We start from the raw sequence: 27610 nt of genomic DNA on the forward strand, positions 1-27610 counted from the left end.
GGGAAAGGCAGGGGCCATGGACCAAGGCCCATTGAAGTTGAAAATAGCCCATTTAAATTACAGGATTTTATTTAGAATACATGTATTAAAAAAATGGCCCATTAAAATCTTGAAAATTTGTAAAATTAATTATCTAACATGTGTTTCTATTATACAGGCCATTTTTACCCCATTAAACTATTCCCAAATCAGGAATCTGTCAGCTTTTGCTAATATTGTATGACTTAGAATCTGGTTTTTATACGTAATTCCATTTAACTGAACTAGTATAGTTCTTTGTGGGGACAATCAAAGACAGACTCCATCAAAGACAGAATCTGATTGTTAGAAATTTCTTACAGGCCAATAGACTGCCTTTGTTTTGTTTTGTTTGTTTTTTCTTTTTTTCATAGCCAAGGATTGTTGCCTTGATCTTTGACACAATCCCCATTTCTACTTTCTTTTCTACCCGACAACACAAATATAAAATGTACATCTAACATCAGAGTTTTCCATGCTGTTAATTGAATTAAAAACTTTCTCATGTATTTTATTTAAAGATAGGGCAAAATATAAAATGTACAACTGGTCTTATTTTATCAAATGAGATAATTGTTTTTGTATGCATATCTTCCACACTTTGTATACATACACCTTGAATCACCAGAGATACAATTCAAACATTCACTATGACAAAGCATATCAAGGTGCAAATTAAACATAGTATATTTGGTTTGATCTTAGGTTACAATCAAGTTGTGCATTCACTGAGAAAACGATCTATTTCAATGCATGCATACACTGGTGTAAAATCATAATGGATTTTATCATCTGGGTTTTTACTAGATTTACTTGATATAGAATCTTAGTACATAAACCTAAGCCCTTCTTCTAAACTGTTAAACATTCCATCAAAGTAGTGAATTTTCTGAATAAAAGAAGGATTACACATTGTTCAAAACCATTTATTCAGTGAAACAGCTTGAAAACATAAGCTTTGTTATCTCTAAACTTTTTTTCTATAATCAGCAATACAGCAATGGATCACTGAAGGTTTTGCAAGTCTTATGTTATGCTACTAGAAGAGATGGCACATGTAAGGTCTCAGTCAAATGCTACATGCAGTGAAATGTGAAAAGCAAGAGACTATCAATATTCATTTACATGTCTGTCACATTAGACTAACAATGGTAGTCAACACACATACTCTATACTAGACAATAATTTCACTTAATGATAAATGACCCATTACAAAGCTACTACAAGAAAATTATTTACATACACAATTATAGCTTAACTTCAGTACTTTCATACAAAATCAGGTCAAATGGCTAATATTAAGTAATTTATAAAGGACATTACAATACACTTACACCTTCAAGAAAGAAAATACATATAACAAGAATAGGTATGATGTATATGTCAAGAACAACCCCACCAGGATGAAAAATGTCAGCCCAAGACTAATGTATACATATACATTAGTATATGTAGATTTCTGTTAGGCCAGTTCTAGTCTAAGTTTTAATTCTCAAGCTTTTAGGAAAGGTACTTAACAATGTGGATGAGAATCTAACAATTATTTTGCTGTGGCCTTAGCCAAAAAATGATACATGCCATGAAGGGTAAAGATCAACCACTGGTATTTATTAGCTTAATTTGAGGATATGAGATCTTTGCAGTTTTGTATATTTTAAAAAATTATCAGCGCACACAGCAGCATATATTGTGACTAGGGATTGAGCCATGTTTTACATGTAGCTGATGCATCAAAATGAACAACTAAAGAATCTTTCGACTGCAGTTATCCTCTGCACAATAATAATCTACTTGGAAAACTTTAAAGTACATAAGATTCATATCCTTTGAAAACAAGAAGCAACCGATAAAAAACCAGTCAAAGGGGGGCGAGTTCAAGGGATATATAAAATATAGAAGTCTGTGTAATATTTCACCACAAACAAATTAACAACTAATGCAGCTAGATTATTTACTGACAAATGTTCAATTAACTAAAAGGAGATCAAATGTCCCAATAATTTCACACTGTCATGGATCAGTACAAAAAACAGACTGCCAAGTTCAGAGCAATCCATATCTTATTCACTGCACCAAAATGTCACCATTATCAAATGACAGCTAAAACAGTTCAGACCTTTAATCAATCAATTATATTTAAAAACCCATAAGCATGGGGAAATAAACAGGTGAAAAGTCTCCACCTGATATGAAAAAGTTAATCAGGTGCCTACCTGTTTGTGTGGAACACCATTTTCCTCTTCCATGTTGGTGCACGGCTATAAATTATCCTCCTGGTAAATCAACACAGATCAAATCGATTAAGGGTAGATACAAAAACTTTCCCGCTTCAGGCCACACTTGACAAACTTTCAAATGACAAACTTATCTTGATAGCTTTAAACTGCTACCTGTACAAGCGTTATACGACCTTCATCCATTCATAGACTTGTATTATATACTGTGTATAACATGTACTCAAATCAGTTAACTGTGACACTAGGCCTAGGGGATGTGAGGACTAATTACTATGGAAGACCTCTATATAAGGCTAATATCTAAAGATTATTATCATGATATGTGATCACTAAAGATACTTTGACAGGATTATAACTGTACATTTGGGGTTAAACAGAGTGGGCTATCAGACTATTTCAAAGGCCTAGACAAAAATTGTTTGTTTGTTTTTGTTTGTTTTTGTTTTTTTTTGTAGGGGGAGGTGTTACATTTTCTGACATAAATATAGGTATAAATACATTTTGTAGCATATTCTTTCATTTTTAAGTTGTTTTACTGTTCAAAATACCATTGAAAATACTGAAGAACTTTACTGTTTTTTTAACTAGAAGAAAAGTTCAATTCATGTATGGGCACCAGTATAATAAAGACTATAAGTTCAGGGAGATCATGTCTGGTATAGTGTATGGGATATATAGTTAATGAGTAACCTACACAAATGTTGCACACATTTCAGACTCTAGTGATATAGTTTGCCTTGCCTTACCTCAGAAAATATGACTTTTTACCCTGATGGAAGTTTTGAAATTTATACAACCAGAAAATAACCAAAAAAATTATTTAAATCAATGTATCATTTCCTTGTTAGTATCTAAATGTTATTACCTGAATACAGTGGGTTTTTTTTGTGCAAAATTATACTGAGTAACTGTTGTGTAAATGAAGTTAAAAAATGGCATTTTGGATTATCTCCCTTCACAGGATATCACCTTTGATGAAAATAAGCCCTCCTCTAAAATTTCAGCAAAATCACTTGAGTATGATAAGGAAAAGTTGTACTTGCATTTACAAGTATGGGGTTATAACATGTTGAATTATCTGCTTATGTACCTGTACACACAACAATAAGACAATTCTTTCCACATACACACCAACGTAAATGCACCATAAAATTTTATGAAGGTTCATGGAGTCATTTTGGAGGACTTGTGCTTAACAAGAGGTTTTAACCCTTCAATTTGATTATATCCTTTGGAGACCTTGAATAATATATTTTCTCATGCTTAAACAGCACAGGCACAACCTTCCTACCAGATTTCATCAATAAGACTGATGGCCATTCCTATGATGTTTTTGAAAAGGCCATATGTAATCCACATTAGAGGCAAACTTAAAGGAATATCATGAAGCTTTTATGTCTATTTACGGAAAAATGACAGAATGACATGAAACCCATTAAAATGGACTGTGGAGGACTGCCCCCACCCAAAACTGTATGTGGGGGCTGGCCCTGATCTGGAGTACACTATATACACAGCATGTATATATGTTGCTCCTATATAATATGCATTGTACATTTATGTATATATTGTTAAGAACTCTCGGAAAGATAGTAAGTCATTCAGAAAAAAAAAAAATTATCTTTTTAATACTCTGAAATTATACTATTAATGTTTAAAGTTTTTCCAAAATACTTATCCTAAACCTTTGAGAGGCACATTGTGCATATGCAATTGAATATCACATCTGTTTATAAAACAGTAACATCTGTTTCTACACCTACAAACCTGTCTTCAAGGACACATACCAAGAAACATATTAACATATATTAATGCTGACAGAACAATGGCAGATATGTATGTAGTATATCATCATCAGATTTATAATACAAGGCATTAACATGTTGCTAATACACTATATAAACCACCTGTATACAAGGGACAGGTTTCTCTACACTGCAGGGATGTACTTCCTCATTTCACTGATATGAAGGTATTATAGTCATGATAGTATAATCTAAATACAAAACAAGGTCATGTACATGTATTACTATTTTACTTAAGTATTTGCTACTTGTGCAACTATATGATATTAGATGTACATGTATAATCAAAGACACAGATAAATGTGCATCCTCATTTATACAAGTACATGTATGTGTCATGAAACAAGCATGCTACCAATTTCCCTTCATATAAAGTTGCTGAAAATAACTACAGGCATAAACATACAATGCAGTATGTTTTTTATTTGAAAATAGAAACATGTAGGACGATTCTTCAGAGTACAAAAGTAAATAAATACAGAAGATATTCATGTACATGTAAAGCATTTCCAAAGGTACAATTATACAAATATTAACAAAATGTATATGTACATGTAATAGTTTGTTCCATGCAAGTACATGCATAGACTAGAGATAATTTGGTACAAGAAAGACAACTAGAATGGTGTGTTTATCTGAATTGCCTAGTGTTTAAATAAATGAATTCAATATTGAAGGACCACTTTGGGAGGAAATTTGAAGAACTTATGTAGTTTCTGATTATTTAGCCCATGCATTTTGTTACAAGATTGAGGCCACAGACCCTTCAAAATGACTCTTCACAATGCATTGAAATAGAATAATGACCAACAGAATTTGATAAAATGGCCCACTTTTATTTTAATCTCAGAGACATCTACCAATGTCTGGCTATTCTCCTCAAAGGAGATACAGTGTATCTGAAGTGGTTCTTGACTGTTACAGTGGACTATGCTTGTACATTGTACATAATGTCATACTGGTAAATGCATACAACGTATACATGTACACTGTACATATATGTAAATAATGACAAATGTACATGTATGTTATCATACCCTTTCTTTAATATAATTCAAAATGTACAGTTGTGTATGAACAATGCAAGTAATGCATGCTTTGTTGTTTTTTAGGAGATTTATCATCTCACAGAACAGATTAAAATTTTAAACTTTTTAAAAACAAATTTACCTCATATTCATTTTGCCAAAGAGTGGTCTTAAGTTACACTTTCAATTGTAAAGAGTTAAGTTTTAACCCCTACTGTGTCAATGATAGCCCTGTTAAAAAAATGTACATATTCCCATTACTTTATTTTGATCAATAAAAGAACTCCACCAGGGCTACAATATTAGAATTATAAGCTCTCTTGTCTGAATGGTGGCTAAATATATATTGATTGTAGAAGCAAAATGCTTATCTAAGCAGGATAATCAAGATGAAATGGGAGGGTTGATTTTGTCTGAAATCAGGTCATGATGCTGTGTAGTTTACTAAAATAGTAGCTTCACTGCCTTGTGTATATATATGTATATTTGTACATATAAACTAATACATTAACCATACATGTACCTTTTACTTACAGTTTTGTATATTTATACTATTTATGTACATTTTGTACCTTGACATAAAATACGACTTTACTGGACAAGACCATTAAACTGTCAGGATCTACTATACTCCATCACAAAATGGTTTACATTTGTATATTAAAAAACTAAATTCTTTGTCATGTACATGCTAATCCCACCAGCTATATCATGAACAACAATTTGAAGTAAATAAATGTACAATGTACAAAATGTACTTGTTAATCTGTAGATTTCTTTTACTTTTAAAACTTGGAAGTTCTGACTACACTTTGTAGTTTAACTCCATGGTGCATGTATAATTTGCAATTTATCTTCAGTTTTCAATTTTGAAATCTGTCAAAGATACAAAGATTCTAACATATTGCTAAATTTTGTTACATGTTTATGAACATTTTGTACATGTACATGTACATGTATACAGCTGACACATATGTACACATTTACAAATTCATACAAACATGTACATTACAAAAATGTATGTATTGAGAGTAACATTGCCATCAAAGAAATCTTTCAGAATTATTTTTATCAGCCAAACTACCAAGGTGAGTTTAAATGATAACAATCTGATCTTTATGGGTATCTTAATAACTAGTAGTTGATTGTACAAAAAAATAGTTACTGTTCAGCTTGATTTAAAGGGAAACGCTATGTTGATTTTTTTTCTCCTTGATTAAGAAGATTTTTAGTGCTTCAATCTTTTGACATGGAGTAAAGGTCATTTAAAAGATTGACAGAAACAAGATATAGAGACCCTAAGCATTGAAAAGGAGTACTCAGCAGGGATCACTTTGTGAGGGGATCATTGGCCTTGGCCCTTTAAAATGGAAAAAAAAAAACACCCAAAACAATAGGGAAGGATGAGTCAATGGCCCATTTTTGTATAAAATGCATTACAAATGTATTTATACATGTATTATTGGCCCACTGTAATATTTGAACTCACCCATTTGAATTTGATGTCATAAAAATGGGACATTGACCCATTATGAGAATATTCTAGGGCTGTCTCTGATATTGTAATTAACTAAAATGTACATTTATTGAAATGAAAATTTTTATGTTAATTGACTGAGTGGTGTAATATAATCAAAGTTAAGTATACATGTACAGAATAGTTAATAATGTACAAATATAATTACAGACCTAAAATGACAATACTGTACCTATGCAGTTCACGGTCTACTTAGTAATGTAATTGGTGCATTTAGACATCACTTTTATCTCTTATACACATTTACATATATACATGCACCATCTACATACAGTTAAAATGTATGTAAATGGACAAAATTCAATAGCCAGCATGAAATGCTGTTTCTGATCTAATGAAGGAGAGAGGTAGAGTTAACAGGATGGCAAAAATATCCCCAATAATGCTTCAAACAAATATTCATGTTGTATTGATGTTGCATTACATGTACATGACATAAACAGTATTTAATTATTAATTATTCATAACAGTTTGTACAAACATTTTGTAAAATTTTGATCAACTTACTTACAATGTACTTGCTATTTACCAAATTACCTACATTGAATAGTATACATTTGTCTGTTCATGTCATACAAATGTATGTCTGTACATGTACATTTGTTTGGTACTGGTAAAGCCGTACAATGTACAATCTGAATGTTACTTTCAGCACACCAATATAGACACTGGCTTTAAAAAAGTACAAAGAACACTTAAAAAATGTACATCGGTCATCACACAAATTTAGTTCTATACTGTATTTAAAGTACAATGTACTTGCACAATCAGTTTTGAGATGTACCAGTATTTAATTAAAGTGTAAAATAAATTTTGGATTTTCATTTCTTGATACATGTACTACAATGATACAATCCCTTTATGCAATTCAAAAGTAATGTCAATGTATATGTACTATTGTAGTGGCACTACTTGGACATGCATTTTAAATGCATGTACGAAAAAATTACACATTATACTTATTCAAATGTTACACACGAAAGAAATGTGTAGAAGTACAAGTACACTTTCGTATATGTATTCATTTCAAAACTTTGTATTGCCTTTATGAATCAGCTTTGAAATCTGGTTTTCAAAGTAAATGTGTACAGGATATCTATAATCAAACATGTATACAGAATTCAAGGTAGGAAACTCACTCAAATTCTAGCCATTCCTGAATACAATTTTTTAATATATTTACTATATGGCTATAAAGATTTTTGCTCAAATTAGCCAGCCTCGGGCTGGCGGGCAGGCTACTATTTCTAAATCTGCAGTATTACTGTACAAATGAACATGTAATTATAAATTGAACCTGAACAACTACCCATGGGTGAAATGCCAATATAAACAGTATGCTGTAGAACCAAAGCACTTTGTTAACTGTTAATAATCCAGAAAGTCAGTTAGTATTTCTTCCAACCAAAATGTGAAAAAAATAGAATCAAGAATAAGAAAGGTTTATTTGAAAATCTTCAACTATCATTCACCAACTCTCCATGTACATGTACAGTGTACCTCATGCAATGCCAACCAAAACATTACCACATACACCGATTAAAAACATTCATTGTGCATGTAGTAATGTACATGTGCAAAACATATCTAAGAAAAAAATTCAAGTCTTTATACTTTAGAATGGCCAAAGTCATTTTCATCCTGAAGCCCTTTTACACCCAGCATCATATTTCCACATACAGTACAGAAGTACGAGTCCAATCATTTTCAGTGCCATGTAATTCATTTGTCAGTTTGTAGCAGTCATGATTCTAACTGATCTCCACATTGTGGTATCATATTGAACCTAATTTTAATGCAATGATTCACCCTAGCATCTTGCTATTCTCATTTACATTTACACAGCAGCACTGCTAATGAGATAAATTTTAAATAATAGCATGAAATATCAATCACCAACCTGCAAATGTATAGGAACTTTCTTCACTGGAGTTCTGTTCATTTTCCCTCCCTTTCTGGCGGAATGATGAGAATTAGTGGGTCAACTGTTTACGATCAATAAACACTAAGGCTAAGATGCAACGTAACACGTGTGAGAAGCTGTCAATAATTCACAAAATCAATCACATCAGTCTTGCTTCCAAAACATACACCAAAACACTGTGTGTGTATGCACTATCTCTGCACTCATTAGCATAAAAAGTGATATCTGACAAGTGATCTCATTAAATGATAATGTATCCTAATGATTATATGAACAGAATCCAAACACCCAGTCAGTTGGTAAATTTATCTCAAACGTGAAAGCATCAGTCGATAAAGTTACTCATGCAGCAGTTCTTCCCGGCCCGGTAACGAGGATAGGGAAAGTGTGTAATAATGATTCGGTTACGGTTGAGAGTTGCGGAAAATTGAAACGCGAACCTCAGTGAAAGCACGCACTGTTTTCATTTTAAATGCACATGTAATTTACACGATGCCCGAATTAGAAGTGGTGACGCAGTAAACAAATTACATAACCATTGGCAAATATCATTAAATGTGTGTACTCAAAAATACTTCCTGTTCCAGTTGACTAAAAATGTTGTGTTTATTAATTTCCGTATTTTTTTTAATTCTAATTTCTGAGTGTCATACTAGAATATGCGGCTACCGTATATGTATAAATGTATACACTTGAATTTATAATATACGTTTGATGTCAAATCTTTAAAGGTTACATTTACAAGCATATTAAATGAAGTATGTCGAATATAAAAAAAAACTATAAAATCATTCAATTTTCAAATCTTTAGAACTTCGTTATTTTATATCCAATTTATAACTCCTTTACTCGAAAAATAAATTAAAAATGATATTTATATGTAAACCTCTATTTCAGTCATATTAAATTATTTTTAGAATTTTATGCTCATATAGTCTAATTACCGAATATTTACTTAAAATTTCAATGGATATAACGATTTTTATTGGCAGTGGAACCAAAATATTTTTTTTTAATTATCTAAAAAAATTAAAAAGTTATATAAATGATAATTCAAAGTTAATGTCCCATGCCATTCAATGGATTTTTGGCCACCAAAACCAAACCAAAGGAAAGTGGTGATATCACGAAGAACTATCGTATAGGATATACAGTAACTTGAGAGGCGATAGTTGCCATGGAAAGATGCTAATAAGATGCCGTAAGTTCAAACAGCAGAGCTCCCACGAAATTGAAGCAAACAAATTTTCCTGATAATATGCAAAACTACACATCCTTACTAAACCAAGACCCATGCACAGGAGCTTGCCTCCACTATAAAATATGCTAGTACCAGTCGGGCTGCATATTTGAAAGTGGGGGCAAGCCCTGCGTTTCAAGCAATTTTGTACCATAGCTTAGGAGCAGTTACGATATGGCAAAAGAAAAAGAAACGGACAAAGTGAAACGCAAAAAATGCACCACTGTATAACCAAATAAAAAACAAAATAGTAAATATTTTCAGAGATCACCAAAAAATCTTCAACAAGTGTACAAACACCTTTAAATAAGCTTTGAAAGCCCCGACAACTAAACTTATAGTTCGACATGCCAAACTTGTGGGGATAAATCGTGTTCATAATTAGAGTGCACATCTTTAATATGTGTATAAATACTTTGCAAATTTGAGTAATATCGATTTAATACTCTTTGGGTTACATATTACACAAAGTAGGAATGAATGTCAAGTGTCGGACGGCAGACGAAAGATTAATTGATTGATTGATTATTGTGTTTAACGCCCGAGCAGCAATATTTCAGCTGTATTCAGGCGATGAACATGAAAGGATGATAAAATGAACATGAAATAATGATGATGATGAAATGAAAAAAGGGATGGGACACAAGGACAAAAGGGTTGACAAATTTTGATTGCCACAAGATAACAGAGAGGGATGGGTAGGGTCGGGCAATTTAGCCTCCTGTGGTGGAGCGCAAAGGTTCCTACTCCTGTCGAATACCACAGCAGGGTTCTTTATCGTGCGAGGAACGTGGCATCTTTCCCAACACGGTGCACCTCTATGGTTTGCAGTCAGATTTTCCGTATTATAGCCTGACAACCCCAGCATGTAACACGCCAGGGGTACCCCATTCCACATAGCCCCCGGCTAGGTTTCTGAGCACTATTTAGTCGCCTTTTACGACATGCTTAGCGCTGCTGTAGGCCTATTCTTTTGACACCCGGACCTGCACGGGGCGCGCGGACAAGAAGTCGAGTGTCTAATATACCTGCTTTTACCGTAGGTGACGCAGGTAAAAATCAAGAAAATCAATGTTAACTTCCAAAATAGTTTATATATTTTATATATATTTATAAAATATGTCATACAGATGGAAAGGACATTTGTTAGGTGACCGAATACCTTTGGCAAGCGCTCACGGTTGGGCTGATAATTTTACATAACTGAAGGCTGTTCCACGGCATTGTAGAAATTCATCACAATTCGCTGTCTATTAGTGTCCTTCGAAGGTACATACATATCCCGTTGTTCGGGATTGTCAATTTTGCAATTGCTAAAGTTTATACATGCTTAACAATATTAATTGAGTGAATATCGTGGATTTCCAGCATCAGTAATCATACGCTTAAAACTTGAATCTTTGGCCAAATGTATCTATTTAAAATGTATGCCGTTTGCATGTCGTACAGACTTTTTTGTATAAATATGTCAATTATGAATGCGGTCAAAATACAAAAATATTTCTATTAAAATTCATTTAGATCAATATTCATTCGTTTCAATTTGATGAAAAATGAGTCGCTTCCTGAGCTCGGATGCATACATGTCACTATTGCTACATGAAAATACAGTGAATAGTTACTGTAACAATTCACATCGATCGCTGACCAGACTGGATATAACATTCATTTGATTTTCAACCTCTGCACGATCGATACAAAATATACATACACAAAATATAACAAAATATAACCAAAGACGTAAATTTAGTGCATGTGATGTAATGGCACCAGAAATAAGAATATATTTTATCTCTTAGATGTGATAAGAATACCAGATGTTTTATTTACACAAGTATTTAATTTTTGATGCAACCAAATTCATTGACATGAAACACAATGTAAATCATGTCATTCCTTATAGTTATGTCTACTGAAAGCAATATATTTCACTTAGTGTTCTTTGTGCTTTGCTGGACATAATCACGAAAACATGCATTCGTTTCTGAAGCGGTAGATTACATCATAGATTGCAAATTGACGTACAGCACACCATAAAGATTGAAATATCTCGTCAATAGAACCAATTCATATAGTGTAACATAGAAATTTACAATTAATTATATGATTATGTAATGACTGTCCAGTATATTTGCAACAGGAAACGCGATAATTTATATTGAATGTGTGCTCAAGGTTCAGGAAGGGTTTCGGGGGCATGGGATTTGTACCGACGGGTAAGCAACTAATCAAAAGTCCGCATTTGCTACAAGCCGGGGATAAGATGTAATTTTATACATGTTTGACTCCCTGAGCAGCACACGTCTTATTATATCTGGAGCGAGCTCTGGAACAACGTTTATAATTTTCATTCAGCAATACCACTAGATACAACTATCGTAACGGATGCCGATGGTGCGAAAGTGATTAAAAGTTAGTGATTTGGAAATACAAACTTTGTTAAGCAATTGTACCTAGTCAAAAGTAAGAGTAAGTCGTAACATTGTGAATGATACATAAGCGCCGTCTGAATTGTTTTCTTTATACAGCTGTTCTTTATTGGCATCGCGCCGGAGCAGACACCGTCAGACCGAATCTACAGTGTGTGAAATAAAATGAAAGTCGAGTTATCAGTGTAAAAGGCGACAGCACAACATCAAAACAAATGAAAAAAATATGTTCCTCTGTTATATTCAACACTGAACATCCATGCACGTCATACAATGGTTATTTAACTGTTCCCTGTTCGTTATCAAAAGCAGTACACCTTCATATTATGCCATAGAAGACTTTTACAATATCAGAAGAACCGCGTGTAACCATAAACCATAAACGTGCTTGTTGAGCTGGTCTGGAATTTGAGTGAACTCCATATTTTAGCACTTCAAATTTCGGCAAGTACATGGGACAATGTTGACCTGTATGGAAACATTTGTGTTTACATATGCCCAAGGATTTATAATTTCTCATTAGAAAACACGACCTCTCGAATACTATATTGATTGATTGATTGATTTTCTTTATTTCCATCATTAATGATGAGTTACATTTTATATTCACAACACTAATTTACATACAAAAGGGACATAATTAGTATACAATATACACAAAAATAAACAACAATTTACATCAATTTAAATCAAATATTACAAAAAAATGAAAAAAAAATAAAGTCCAAAAATATCTATAACATTTCAGTGTCCAAAATATGAATCTATGGTTGCCCAAAACAGGTTTGAATTTGAGGTACATTTCATAAAGGTGATCTGCCAAACAGTATATCAGATGTTTCAACACATCGGATTCTAGTGTTTGTATGAAGTCAGTAATTCCACCGAGTAGGGATGCCAGTATATCTTCCTCGTCCTGAAGGAAGAACGTTACGGATTGCTGAACTGGCAATGTCTACAAGAGAACAAAATATAGTGTTTCTATCATCAATTAATTGTTCACAGTTTAGAATTAAATGGTTCACTATGTCATGTTCGTAACGATTGCACATGGTACATGTTCATTCTTTAATAGCTAGAGATCCTATTTTGACCATGACTAGCACTTGCTGATTTAGTTGTTGGTTCACTGATGCTAGACGAAGTAATCTGTGCTCGGTCAACGTGTTGTGAATGCGGTCAAACCTATTAAGTTCCGGACGATTTTGTATGGACGATTTCCATCGAGTTTCTTCCTGAATGTCTATTGTCTGTTTAATGATTTTTTACCAAAGTCGTTTGTCGGGAATAAAAGTATTCTCAAGAATACACTCCAGGAAAGATAACATGTCGTATTTAGTAAGAATGTTTATCATATCGTATGTCAATGAGTTTTCATTACAATCTCAAGTAAAAATCTGGCCTAATCGGATACAGAATAATTGTTCATGTGTTGTATTGCGTTTGGCTCTGCACAATCTACCAAACAACAGCAATTTAAACTTGTCAATAAGTCCTTCGATTGACCACAATCCAATATTGCAGATACACGAATCTGTCGGTGATTGTCTATCAAAGCCAAGAACGAAACGAACAAAGTAACGCTGCGTTTGTTCAAGCATCTGAATATCGGTAAAAGTCAGTTTACCCCAGGTTTCACAAGCATACATGGCTGTAGGTAACACAATTCGTTTCCAAATTATGCTATTAGTTATTGTTGGCATACCATCCCGGTTAAGTCCAATATTATGCAAGGAATGTAAGTTTTTCTTCAATTTCTTACACGCATTTTCAGTTCTTTCATAAGTTTTTCGGCAATAATCAATTAATGTCCAAGAGTAGGTGACTTAATCTTTTACAGAAACAGTTCCATTTCCAAATTTAAACATGTATTAGGAATTGTTCAGTTTATGTAATCTCGAAGGAGTGAAAATCAGACAGTTGCTTTTACTAGCATTATACTTGAGTCTCCAGTTTCGCGCATATGCATCCGTTACATTTAAGAGAGTCTGTAATCCATCTATGGACGCACTTAGCAATGTCGTATCATCCGCAAGTAGGATTGTCGGTATCTGTAAATTTCCTATTTTAAGTCCACTGTGAGTTTCAAGAAGTTCGTAGATGAGATCGTAAATAAAGAGAGCGAATAGCCAGGCAGACATTACACGACCCTGTCCAACACCTCTCTGGATAAGAAACACTCGGCTAGTCCTCGAGTCGTATTGCACATGAGCTGTAGCCATATTATAAGAGTTGTGAATAAGTTTCCAAAGTTTTCCTGTAATTCCAGTTTGCCAAAGTATATACAAGAGACCATCTTGCCAAATGCTGTCAAACGCTTTCTCATTGTCAAAAAACATAGCAAAAACAGTTGATTGTCATTCTGTATAATAGTTTATTGATTTTTAATTGTGAAAATAGCCGGAATCGATCCATGTTCCTTGATAAAATCAAACTGCAGATTATGAGGAACAACATTGCTATTTTTCTCTAACAGTTTCTGAATATGAATCAACAATAGTTTCTCAAACAACTTTCCTAAAGCGGAAGTAAGTGTCACAGCGCGATAATATTTGGCGATGTTTTATCTTTATTACTGCCTTTATAAAGAGGGATGATAATCCCATGCCGGAAAGACACTGGTAAATGTTCAGTTCTTAGTATAATGTTATACAGTTTGCATAACTGTTTCAAGGTCTGTTCGCCACCGTATATAAGATGTTCATTTGTAATATAATCAAATCCTGGAGATTTTCCACATTTTAAGGTGTTAATTTGTTCTCGCATCTCATCGACATTAAAAGGTTTTTCGAGTTCAGGAACAGGATAATTTTCGCAGTTGTCAAAACGGGTTTGCACTTTATACTTTATTTCGTAGAAAAAGTTGTTATTAAATGATTCGTCACATTGTTCAGAATACAAGTCACAAAAATATTCACCCCATAGTTCACATGTACTGTCATCGGTCGTAGTTACATTCCCGTTATAAGATAGTTTACTGTTAGACAGTCCTTTATGGCGCATGCGTCGTACTTTGCAATAAAATTCACCTATATCAATCTCTGCGGCACACTTGATATCTTCGTATTTGTGATCCTGCCAAAGTTTTTCCGCAGCTCTCTAACGTCTACGAAAGTCACGTTTCTTGTCTTTATATTCGGAGCAACATTTATCGTCTCGTGACCTCGGTCTTCCGTTTTCTATCCACTTTCGTCTAGCATTCCGCTTGTCAAAATGAAAGTCATTCAGTTTTTCTGTCTTCCAATACGGTTTTAAATACGGACGGAACTTTCCGTATGGTTTATATGAATTTGCGACCATGTGCAGCGAGTTTGTTAAAATAGTGGTAAAGAGATCAACGTCATTTTTTGAAACATCCTAACAGTTATGTTCAAAATGCAAAAGTTTATCCACTTCTGTTTGGTACATTTTCATTTCGAAATCATCGGCTTTTGACCATTTAAGCGTTACCTTTCTTAACAAATAGTCGTCCGATATACTACTCAACAGATCTAACTTCAGATTAACAAAAAATGGTAAATGACCAGACACATCAAATGGACAATTGGATTGAACCTCTAAAAGTTGAACATTATTTGATAAACATTCGGGTAAACAAATATAGTCTAACAGGATTCTATTACTGAAGTCTTTACTTCTGTAAGTATACATTGGACCAATTCTACCCTGCAATAATGGAGCAGGGCATAAATTTCTATCATTTAAAAAATCTGTAAACGACTTCAATTTACTACCACATGTATTGCTATTTGTTACATCAATATTACAATCACCACCTAAAATAGTTGTACAGTCCTCACAAAGGACATCATAGTAAGTGCATAATTCATCAATGTATTTCAAGTATGCATCTATAGAAAAATTTGTAGATGGCAGAAGTACACACAAAAAAAACATATATCATCCAAATTATTAGAACACATCTGTCACTACTTCACCAATTGGAACCAAACTTGGTTAGAATGTTCCTTAAGGTGTCGTGCATAGAACTGGTGTGGGGATTTTTGATCTGTCGAAAAACATGGCTGCTGTTACTAAAATAGAACAAATGGGTCAAACAGTAGTTTTTCACATATATCACCGAAACCGTTACGTTTAGCAAAATTATTTCTATAGCTGAAATGACCCTTATTATAAGGCCTTCAAAAGTCTTCAGGGATCAGAGTTGTCAGGCGACTCCTTATACATGTAAGAGTTTTTGCCCTAGAAAGATGAAACATGACAGGGTTTTTTTACAGTTTTCAGGTAATATCTTGAAAACTATAATAGAAAGAAAGAAACTTTCTATCGCTAAAATGATTCTTTTGATAGTGCTACCAAAGTCTTCTTGAGTCAAAATTATTGGACAACTTTTTGTTAAATTTATTGCCCTTGAAAGACAAACTTTAACCAGGTGAGCGATTCAGGCTCTTGGGAGCCTTTTGTTTTCATTTGTCTCTGAGCATCCGATGTCACTAGGCAGTCACCGTAACAAAATACACGATACAGTGGGTGGTAGATCAGGATGGTTTCGGGGGTCATGCTACCCTTTTGTTAAAACATTTTAAACAAGAAATGAGCGGCAAATAATAGCCAGGAACAGGGGTGTAGTCCCTGCCTGAAATCTCTTTCTTGATCGGAACAATTTCCCCCTTTTTGTAAATATATGTATCCGCAGGCCCTGCATGAAATATCTGAAGATAGCTCTTCTAATTGTTATTCAGCATTGCTCTTTTTCAGTTATATGATCGACGGCTATTTATAATCTTGCAGAGTTTCAATTTTAGGTAAATGTCAAATGGTTTATTATTTATCTAAGAATAGAGCATTTGTAGATAACTTGAATATATCGACATGTTGAATGTAATTTAATGAGTGATTGGTTTATTCGGGTAAATGCATAGAAATAAGCAGATACCGATGAGGTTAGAGGTCAATTATTTTTCATTATTTTTCATTACATCGTTAATACAAACCAAATTAATCAGCATATTTAGTTGTTTATTTGGTTTGTTTATTGGCATAAATAGCATAGAATTAAATAAAGCCTATTAGAAATACCTATAAAGTGGACCTAACTCTCTGCCTTTGAACATTAATGGGGTATGCCAATGGGACTATTTTCCTGCGGTAGTGTAAGATAATTTCAGATGATAACACGCAGGCTTTACAAATCTAAAGGCTCTGGCCACTGCTATACGAATTCGGATCTTCGATCTAAACTGATAAATACATATATGCATGTATGCAGGATCACTACACATGCAATGCATATTGTAGTATATAATTTCGTAATAGTACAACGTTTTACATTTCAACAGTTACAGCAAGGGTTTGTTTTTCAAATTCATTTTTTCAGTAAATCACGCGTATACACATTTACCGATTAAACCAAGAATACCGGTATACCGGTATGTTGCAATTTACTCCTTTTATAACCATAAGGTATGGAACGAGTGAGTGCGTGTATGCTGAGCCGTGCATTTATATACATGTAAGTATCGACCAACAACAATATATTGTACATGTATATTTACATGTGTATAAGGTTTCAGACATGAAACAACACTTGCAACAATAATATTACATTTAAAAAAATAAAATCAATGAGATACAATTTACCCTGTGCCACCCATATCATAGGATTTGCCTATTTTTCACATGGACAGCCTCTTTACACCATGATGTAAAGTTATGTCAAAGCAACATACTATAACAAGGAAGTCATTTTTATGCATGTTTTGAGATAAAATGAGGTTGCTTATTTGTATAGTTTTGTTTTGTTTTGTTTGTTGTTCTTTGTGTGTGTTGTTGGTTTAACGAGCAAGCGGACGGACGACGTGAACGCATACTACAATGTATATACAATAAATATTTTTTCCAAAATGATTTCGTACACGAAGTGTGAGATGTATAATTTTCTTCATGCCACAATTTGCTTTGTATTTTTGTGTCACTAATGATAGAGCTCATGTCATGCAATATCGATACCAGTCTAGATTGTACGTACACATATTCTTCATTGTGACGCATGTACAGATATAGGTTTTACTCCAATATAGATTAATTACTGAATAACAAAATGAAGACTAATTACGTCAAAATGTAATGACAAGGGATCCGCGATTTCATTTTTGTCTAACTATTCTCCTCATTGCCTAGCATGATAGGTTGTGGTCATACAACCCTATTACCCAATATTTGACAGACTAACTTGGATTTTGGAAACAAGTCCTTGTCTTTTATATCATGCACATGCAGGTAGCATCAACTGCATTTTAGATGCACTTGTTTAAATATTTAAGGTTATATGCATCACAAGCACATGTCTTAAAATCACCCATACATATATGTACAATATTTATCATCCCTTTCACCTTTGACTGTTTTCTGGATGTTCCAGTTTGATCATTTTTTTCAGCAAAATAGTGACGATTCTAACTTAAGATATGAAATAAAGACCAAGGGAAATAATCGACGGTAGAGGTACCTATCGAATTTTGATTTACTTTAAAGTGTTTTGAGTACACATAAAATTCAACAAACAATAACAGTTAATTGTTATTTATGCTCCTCATTTTCCATCGTTTTTTTATATTGGCACAAGTATGTAGGGTTAAAGGATAAGGGTTGCAGAGGACAGGGTCTGTATTATTAAGAACTGTGTTATTAATTACTTGTGAGAGAAGCCGGTAGTGAAATATACTAAATCCAAAGAACAATGCTGGCTGCCGTGAAATACCATACGAAAAATATTATTCAAATAACATACCCCATCAGACGTATCCCAAGCCTCTGCTTTTACTTCACTGGCAATGCTCGGTTTGAATTCCTCTTCCACAGGTTCAGGTTCAGGTTCAGGTTCGGGTTTTTCTTCTGGTTCAGGCGTTGGCGTGGTAGTCGTATCTTGAGATATTTTCTTTTTGCGGTTGTCGCCTCCCAATTCAAGTGTCTTGCCATCGAAAGCATCCGGAACATTTCCGAACATGGAATTTATAACCCTGACCTTGGTTGGGTGAGGATGAGGTTTGAAGAAGTCAATTTCTGGCTCTGGAGACGGTTCTTTCTTCTGACGCCGTGAAGACATTGTAGCGATAAATTCTTCTCAAACTAAAAATCAGAAATAATAATAAAAGGCGCAAGCCAGAGAACATTCGTCGACAAGAAAACACCAGGAACATTAACAAGAGTCTAGCTCAGGAAAAAAATTAGGCTGGGGTCCCCCTATATCCTGTTAATCCATCCGGCCTGAGGGGGCATTTGCCCAGTATACATTTTCCGAATAAGAACATAAAATGAAGTCAAACCAAGCCAATACAACATTTTCATTATTATCATTCAACTCAGGAAACGATGTTTACTATAAAAACCAAGTATCGTTGAAATAAAAGCAAGTATAAAAATTAACGGGAAAATGGTCGCCAAGAACAAAATTTCGTCATCACCATTCAACTTAGAACACAATGTTTCCTGAAGAAACCGAAACCAAAAATCACTGGAATCCGAGCAACTGGTGAAAATGGTCGCAAAACGACAGCCATTAGATTTTAAAAATGGCCGCCTAAAAAAGTATCAAAACTGCCAGACAGAATACCATGTTTATCTTATGAGTGGCATTCATCTTCATTATTCCTCTATAATTGATGTAAAAAAAAGCAAAAAACAAGCATTTTGATCCCCCTATGTTCTATTTTTAGCAACAAAGGTCAGGTTTTTTTTACCGATGAAATATCTTAAATGATAAGTTTGTGCAGAACACAATAAAAAAAATTATGCCAACTTCCATTATACTTTGTCGCGTGGTTTCCGAGAAGATTGTCAAAGTTGTACAGGTGAAAAACGATAAACTGGGCCATAACTCCTACATTCTGCGACGAATCATTTCGAAAATTTTGGCGTAAGTCCTGTCCTTCTTCTGATGGTGAACAAAGTACTCTCCATCAGAATTTTGCTAAATTCAACGGTTTTTGAGTTATTTGCAAAAAAAACTGGATTTTGACCCTCATGTACTAATTTTAGTAACAGCGGCCTTGTTTTTGACAGGTCCAAAATCCAAACTGTCACTTTATGCAGAATACCCTAAGAAACAATCATACCAACTTTCATTGAATTCTGTACAGCAGTTTCTGAGGAGAAGATTTTTTTAAGTAATAACATCAAAAAACGTCCAAAAAGGGCAATAACTCCAAAATGGGTAAACTGATTTTCACCAAAATTTGACCAAAGATAGACCCAACCATGCTGAACACTTTTGCTCCGTGTCAGAATTTCGTTAAACATAACGGTTTTGGAGATATATAAACAAATAACTGTTGTCTGACCCCTTTGTTCCATTTTTAGTAACAACGGCGCCATGTTTTAGACGAATCAAAAATCGAAACGGTCATTTTGTGCAGTTTACCGCTATGAAACAATCATACCAACTTTCATCGAGTTCAGTAGAGGAGTGTCTGAGAAGAAGATTTTTTTTAAAGTAATAACATCAAAAAACAGCAATTAAAAGTCTAAAAGGGCAATAACTCCAACATGGGTCAATAGATTTTCACCATAAATTATACACAGATAGATCTCATCATGCTGAACATTTTTACCCTAGTCAAAATTTGGTCAAACCCAACGGTTTGGAGATATATGAGAAAAACTGCTATCTGACCCATATGTTCTCAAGTTAGTAACGATGGTCATGGTTTTCGACGGATAAAAAAAATAGAAACGGTCATTTGAGCTTTCAGTAGTTTCAGAGGAGAAGATGTTCGAAAAATTGTTAACAACGACCACAGACGCCAAATGAGGGCAAGAGCTCACATTGTCTACGCCAAGGTGAGCTAAGAATAACACACGAAGAACAAAAAAAATACAACACAAAAAGTACACTCAGAAAAAAACAACACGGACCCCACTAAAAACCAGTGAGAACAAAGGTCCTCTGATGAATGAGCAGTTTCTTCTTGAAGACACCATTCAGTGTTCGTTGTAGTACTTAAATGCAGTAGTTGCGAGATTTGTTTCGCCTTGAACTGACAAAATAGTATTATATATAATAATAATCTCAAGTTTTGTATTACAGTCCTTTCTAATCGAAACTGAAGTTTAGATATTAATGCCACGGAGGGTGCATATTTTATAAATATTTCAACTATTGGCAGAGAAAGTTCGGGATTTACTAAATAAACCGATGATCACTTTATAATTAATAATTCGTGATGTAATTCATTCATAAACACCGAACTTTGTTCAATGGTAACTGTTGTTATCTTGAGTAGAAACTACTTCCTGCATGAGATGTATTTTGGCGTACCAATGTGTCTCGATCGAGCGACGTGTAGACCCGCGCCCGTTCATAAAAACAGGGGTGCGATGTGATGGCGATCATGCGGAAGACAATTTAGTATGTGATCTAGTCTGGCATCACAAACAATGATAAAACTCCGAACCTCTAACTAAAAGTAAGTTTGCACCCCAAAAGCAAACACTCATACACAATTATGTGGCGTCTTGGTGAATGCATGAGTCAATTGGATCGAGTTTTGAAACAACATTTGAATGTAGATGTACACGTATTAACTCCTTGGTACAAGCACAAGTCTTTCCTGGACTACGCGAGCAAGAGAATTTGTATTATTACAGTCAGTAAGACACTTTGCCCGCATAGGTATGTAATGTGTTTCGACATTGAAGGATCCAGCTTACATTTACGTTGGACGTTGTAACGTGCAGATCAAAATAGTTCGATACAAAAACGATTAGTAATAAGGTACATAAGTATTGAACTGTTGTTTTGTCAATTATATTTAAATCAAGTGTCCCAGGCCTACCGTAGATATATAGTATCCGACTCACCTGATGCTTAGCGAGGCTTTAGACGACTTTATTTAGATCCTTCCGGCGATTGTCTTTAAATCGTTTCCTCGGGACATGCAATGTTTCAAAACATCAGATGTGTGGAACTAATGCATTTGTGTACATGTGCTTGATCGGGGCCTACGAGATGCTGACTAATAACGATAACATCATTACACGTTTAATCAATAACACAATTCCAGACATTACCTCATTAGAACTATTTGCATACTGAATATACTGAATCGAATTTCAAATAGAAAATTAAACACATTTTATTCATTCATTGATTCATATTATCGTAAAATTAACTAGACAGATACTACAACAGGTCATGGCTCTAATATTTCTCCGACGATCACCATGTTGGCCGACAAACATATGGCGTCAGTCAACACATCACTTAAAAAGCAGTAGAAACAAATCCAGATGGTTCTGGTAACGAGGCGGCAAATTTGAAAATTAGGAGAATCTGTTGTAGTTGAAGATTTGGAGGCGTCAACCGTGGATTTGATGGCGGCAAATTGACTTTACTGGCGACGTGGAATACAGATATTTGATATCGTCAAATCTAGATTGACGACGACATAATTTCAAATACAATACGTACGGTTTTCTCCAATAAATATCTGTGAAAATATCAATTAAGTCTTTATAGGGTAATTCTGCTCCCGGACAATAAAAAACTGAAATTTTCGACGTATTCTAATGAAATTCCTCGCTACACCGAATGTTTAATTAGTATTAGCGACACGGTATACGTACCAATTTGTTCGCCAGGCATTACATAAAACACAAACAAAACATAACGTACTACCCAAGCTTCACAACACTTCATGAAGTATCAGAATAAATATTGTTGTCTTTCTCATTAGCTGAAAAGATGAAATTTTTAAGTTATGGTTATTAACATAAACTTGAAAACCCGTTTTAATTAACTAGCATGCACTGACCCAAGTAAAATAACCGTACATGCGTTCTTTGTGCCACGGGCCGATTTTTTTTCACAACATCAGACCATTGTGTTCTATGACGATTCGTTTCTTGCGTCCTTGTGACATTTGATGTGCATCTTGCACCTTCCATGTATGGAGACCATCGAAAAGGAGATTCTGTGAATTTTATCCTGGGATCCGATTTAATTTTATTTAATTTAAATAGAGCCTTAATCTCAAGTTATTGACGGAATGGCTATATTTTGATTAGACTGCTAAGATGTTCAGGTAAAAAAAACTTAACGGTAATATGGAAGAAATTATGGATTTCTGAAATACATCTCCAGGCATGGGTCAAAGGACGAGTGTGGCTGGCACGCCTCTTCCCCTTAAGCAAGGGGAAAATGTTATTTTTTAATCTTGATTCTACACAAATTCTCTCCCACCAAATTTTCTTTTCTATTTAGTCCCTAACCTGAAATCCTGGATACGCCTCTGTTCTCCTCTTCGCGGGGGAACTAATACACTAGTACACTGTATAAAGTTCATTCTATTTTGTCGAACTAAAGAAAACACGTGTTAAAAACTCATGGATTTAGTACAGAATGTCTAAGTTAACTAGATAGGCTGACAACGATCATAATCTACAAAGTTCTTTATAATTCATATATATTGCAGTGATTTTTGAAAGGGTGTCAAATTACGAAAAGTTCTGTAGTTTGTGACCGATTTCACCATGAGAGGTTGGAATCTACGGTACTGAAACGCGTGAAAACCGTGTGAAATGCTTGAGTAGAGAGTTTCAACTGGACCTGTTCAGACATCTTTGTTTATTTATTTTATTTTATTTTATTTCATTTGCTAGTTTTCTTTATGAAAAATCACAAAGAAAATTTCTCAAAACTGCAAGTCACACCTACGCCGTACTTGATCGATTCCATATTGATTTCAAATGAAGTCATCGATGAATTATATAATCCTAGGACTGTCATAAATGATATTAATTTTGCATGACGAAACAGTATTTTTCGAAAGTTAAATTACCTTCATATATATGCATTATTTATTATTTCACCGAGTTCGCTATGTAAAATCTTATCCGTTTAACATTTCCATCTGTTAACCTTTAATCCATAATTTAATACCGTATGCAAAAAATACATCTCTATCGACTTTATTGTGTTAGTGTTCTATATTTCTTTTCGTGCAAGTATTTGGTTTGTTTTGTATTTGCCTACAAACTACCGTGCATGTCCTTCTGGATTGTGTGGAATCCAAAATCCCAAGTCCAAAAAGGGGGGTAATACCCTCGAATCATTTACAATGATTAACAGCTTTTTGAAAACGGAAATTGTATATCATTCTCAAGACATAGGGACATTTATTTTATCAATATTCATTTATCAAAAATAACCATTATTACATAATACAGATTTTTTTTGTCTGAAAAATGGGGGCATATTCCCTACTTGCGGAGCTCTGTATACAGCCATATTTTATTATGTTTTTGCGGAGTTACCTCCCGTAAGAGCAGGTGTAATTTCGAAGTCTCTCTAATTGATGTTCGGATTCGGGTGCAGAAAAAAGAGGTAATTCGAATGAAAATGAAATCCCCAGCAGACAAACACAACGGTGTTTCTAAAATTTACAGGGTGTTTCATTTTGTTAGTAGGTTACATAAGGATGATTTTCATTTGTATCCCGGGTAAAGAAAATTTATGGCAGGGTCAGTAGAACGAGAAATTCCCTTTTGACTTTCAAGATTTTCTAAAGTATCGTCGGTATCGGATGGAAAACCTTACGTGTTCCGAATAGACACCTGCTCCAAAGGGAGATAAATGTTGACAAAATGCTGATCCGCAAGTCGGGAATAGTGATAAGCGTGTCCGATCTTCCATCTGCACGTCATCCGCTCTTCCGTTACACGCGCAGTTCTTTCGGGGGATACCCTTGAAAGTTTTCTTATTTGCTGCTCCTTGTACACCACTGAATTGTATTTTGATATTAATGACACATTCACAAATTGTATGAAATATTATCTATGTGCACCAATTTTAAATTAAGATCTAATTGTCATTTTAGGATGGGTTTTGGACAACACGGACATTGTCTTCGATGATTATAGCCTAGTACCGTACATGTACCCGCAGCTCCTCCTACACCACTGAATGGTATTAATTTAATGAAACTTATATAGATTGTATATCAGATATTGAAGGTGTTCACTTTTTTTCAGATTTTGATTTGCATGACTTTAGGGGTGATGTTGTTCCTGATTTTTTTTTATTTATTTATTTATTATTATTATTTCTGATTAGTATTCGTGTTAATATTAGTATATATATATATAAATCCTGGACCCAAGTGCCTGTGCCCAGAGCCTACAGATTTGTGAAGCCTGTTAGCATCTGTTACTATTTCTTATACACTGACGTAGGAAAATAGTTCAATTGGCATATCCCGTTTAAATTAAAATGCAAACACTTTGAGTTATAGTGATTTCTATAATATGCAGATTAATTCGGTGTTATTTCCACCATTATTCAAAACACCAATAAACAACTTTTACTCTGTACTAAATATACTGATTAATTTGGTTTGAATTAATAACGATCCAATTTAAAATAATTGACCCTCTAACCTCTTGTCAGTATACCTATAATTAATTGCTACGCATTTTCCCAAATAAACCAGTCGTTCACTTTGGATATTTAAGTTGTCTACAAAATGTTAGACGCATAAGCCATTTGTTGTTTACTGCTAGGAAGAAAAATCTGTATGAGATAATAAATCAATCCTAGAAATTAAGGATAAGTAATAGCATGTCAAAAATCCGTGGCGAATCCAGAGTTTTATGTAAAAGGGGGAGGCACAAAATTTCTTAACAGGATCACCGATGCGGTTCACGAAGTGAGTGTTTTTCATGATTTAACGCACACAATTTTTCAACAATTTTGTTTTTCTAAGGGGGCGCCCCCTGCCCACCCCCTGGATCCGCCACTGAAAAAGCGAACCGTCTCTTAGCTTTAGTTGTAGTTTTTTTTTTTAAAGATACTTAGTATATATTGACTTTTATTGAGACAAAATTTCCGTTGCTATATAATTGAAGATGAAAATGTCATCAGAGTTGTCAAAAACCGAATTAAATTGATCAAGTGAAGTGACGAAATGAATGAATTAATGAAGCAGTAGCAGAAATTAGGTTATTTTTTCTTTTGTTGTAGAATATACTTGGATAGATGAAGGAGTCACAATTGGTAATGATCTCATGAACGAAATTCCTCCTAGTGGATGTAGTAAATATTCAATTTTACAGGTTACTTACTAAACTGATATGTCGGATTAACTGTGTTAGTGTGAAGACACAAATGTTTGCATTGTACCTCAGCAAATATGATAATTGAAAATCTAATTTTTTTTCCAAGAATTATGTCCAGTTTAAAGTGTCCATAATTATTCGATTGTAAAACGACGTTTGGTTGGGATTATATCAGAGAATTTTGAAAGGCCTGTCTGCAGCGGTTAGTAAGAGAGGAAACGAACATCTGCGGCTGTGCGGAGCTTTAGAAGGACGTTAATTGTAGTGTGTTCACAAATATATTATGGACGGGCGGTTGCGTTACTGTATCCCATCGCAGTTTTGTTGTATTTTTAAACACACACAAGATAGTTATGTTTTTCTAAGTTATTCTAAGTAATATTAATCCCTTAAGAACATTTATTTTTTTCTGTCTTCTTCTTTTCTGTTGTTCGGGTTTATCAAGTTTAAGAGCCGCCATCCCGTGCCGAGTGCGGATTCTCATCATATCATTTCAGCCAAACAAGCGTGCAGGTCCGGGTGTCAAAAGAATAGGCCTGCAGCAGCGCTAAGCTTGTCGAAATGGCCAACTAAATAGTGCTCAGAAACCTAGCCGGAGGCTAGGCGCTCTGCCCACAGAGCAACTGGGATGTGTGCCCCAGTTGGTGGAATGGTGTACCCCTGGCGTGTTATATGCTGTGGTATTCGATAGGAGTAGGAACCTTTGCGCTCCGCCACAGGAGGCTAAATTGCCCGACCCTACCCATCCCTCCCTTTTTAGTGGCATTCTAAATTTGTCGACCCTATTGTTTTTGTGCCCTATCCCATTTTTTCATTTCATCGTCGTCATATCATGTTCATTTTATCATCCCACTTCATGTCCATCGCCTGAATATAGCTGAAATATTGCTGCTCGGGCGTTAAACCCCAACAATCAATCACTCAATCAATCATTGACTGTTACCCGTGTAAAGCGACTGGTTCCCCGTGTTGAGTTTTCAATTATTTATCACGTCTCGGCTTGTGAGACGAGAAAAATATGAAGTTAGACGGATGTTAAAATACCAATCGAAAGCATGCAAATGCAGATCCACATATTTACTGAAGGACACAGTTACTCTGATAAAGAAAGGGGTTCCAAACCATATTCTTTGCTCATGATTTGCCAAATTCTAAACAAACAAGTGCATAGTCCAACCCCCGAAACCACCCCGATGTCCGTCACTGTTTCGAGCATTTCAGAACCACGTCAACATTTATAAATCAAAGACTGAAGTCTTCAAAGTCGCTTATCGTCAATTATTCTCGATCACAGATTTTGGCTTACTTTCAACATCCGA

General features: G+C 34.5%; 1 protein-coding gene across 9 annotated transcripts in view; it reads right to left on the reverse strand.

Moving 5' to 3' along the window:
• The window catches only part of LOC148609694 (dihydropyrimidinase-like), a 42787-nt gene extending 20622 nt beyond the window's left edge, over window positions 1–22165 (reverse strand). For 4 of the 9 annotated variants that reach the window (XM_088540857.1, XM_088540855.1, XM_088540856.1 and 1 more), the window contains exons 1-2: window positions 22038–22165; window positions 18970–19307 (exon numbers count right to left, since the gene is read on the reverse strand). In XM_088540857.1, the coding sequence (XP_088396983.1) occupies window positions 18970–19284 (315 nt within the window). In that variant the 5' untranslated portion in view covers window positions 19285–19307; window positions 22038–22165. Of the gene's footprint in view, window positions 1–2231; window positions 2391–8525; window positions 8758–18969; window positions 19308–22037 lie in introns of those variants that run through there. The other 5 variants (XM_088540864.1, XM_088540863.1, XM_088540860.1 and 2 more) reach the window with 3 other exon arrangements.
• Between the last annotated feature and the right edge of the window lie 5445 nt (window positions 22166–27610).

Source organism: Perna viridis, chromosome 8, assembly GCF_037379345.1.
Source record: "Perna viridis isolate PV_CMFRI_1.1 ecotype Kerala chromosome 8, ASM3737934v1, whole genome shotgun sequence".
Lineage (NCBI taxonomy): Eukaryota > Metazoa > Mollusca > Bivalvia > Mytilida > Mytilidae > Perna > Perna viridis.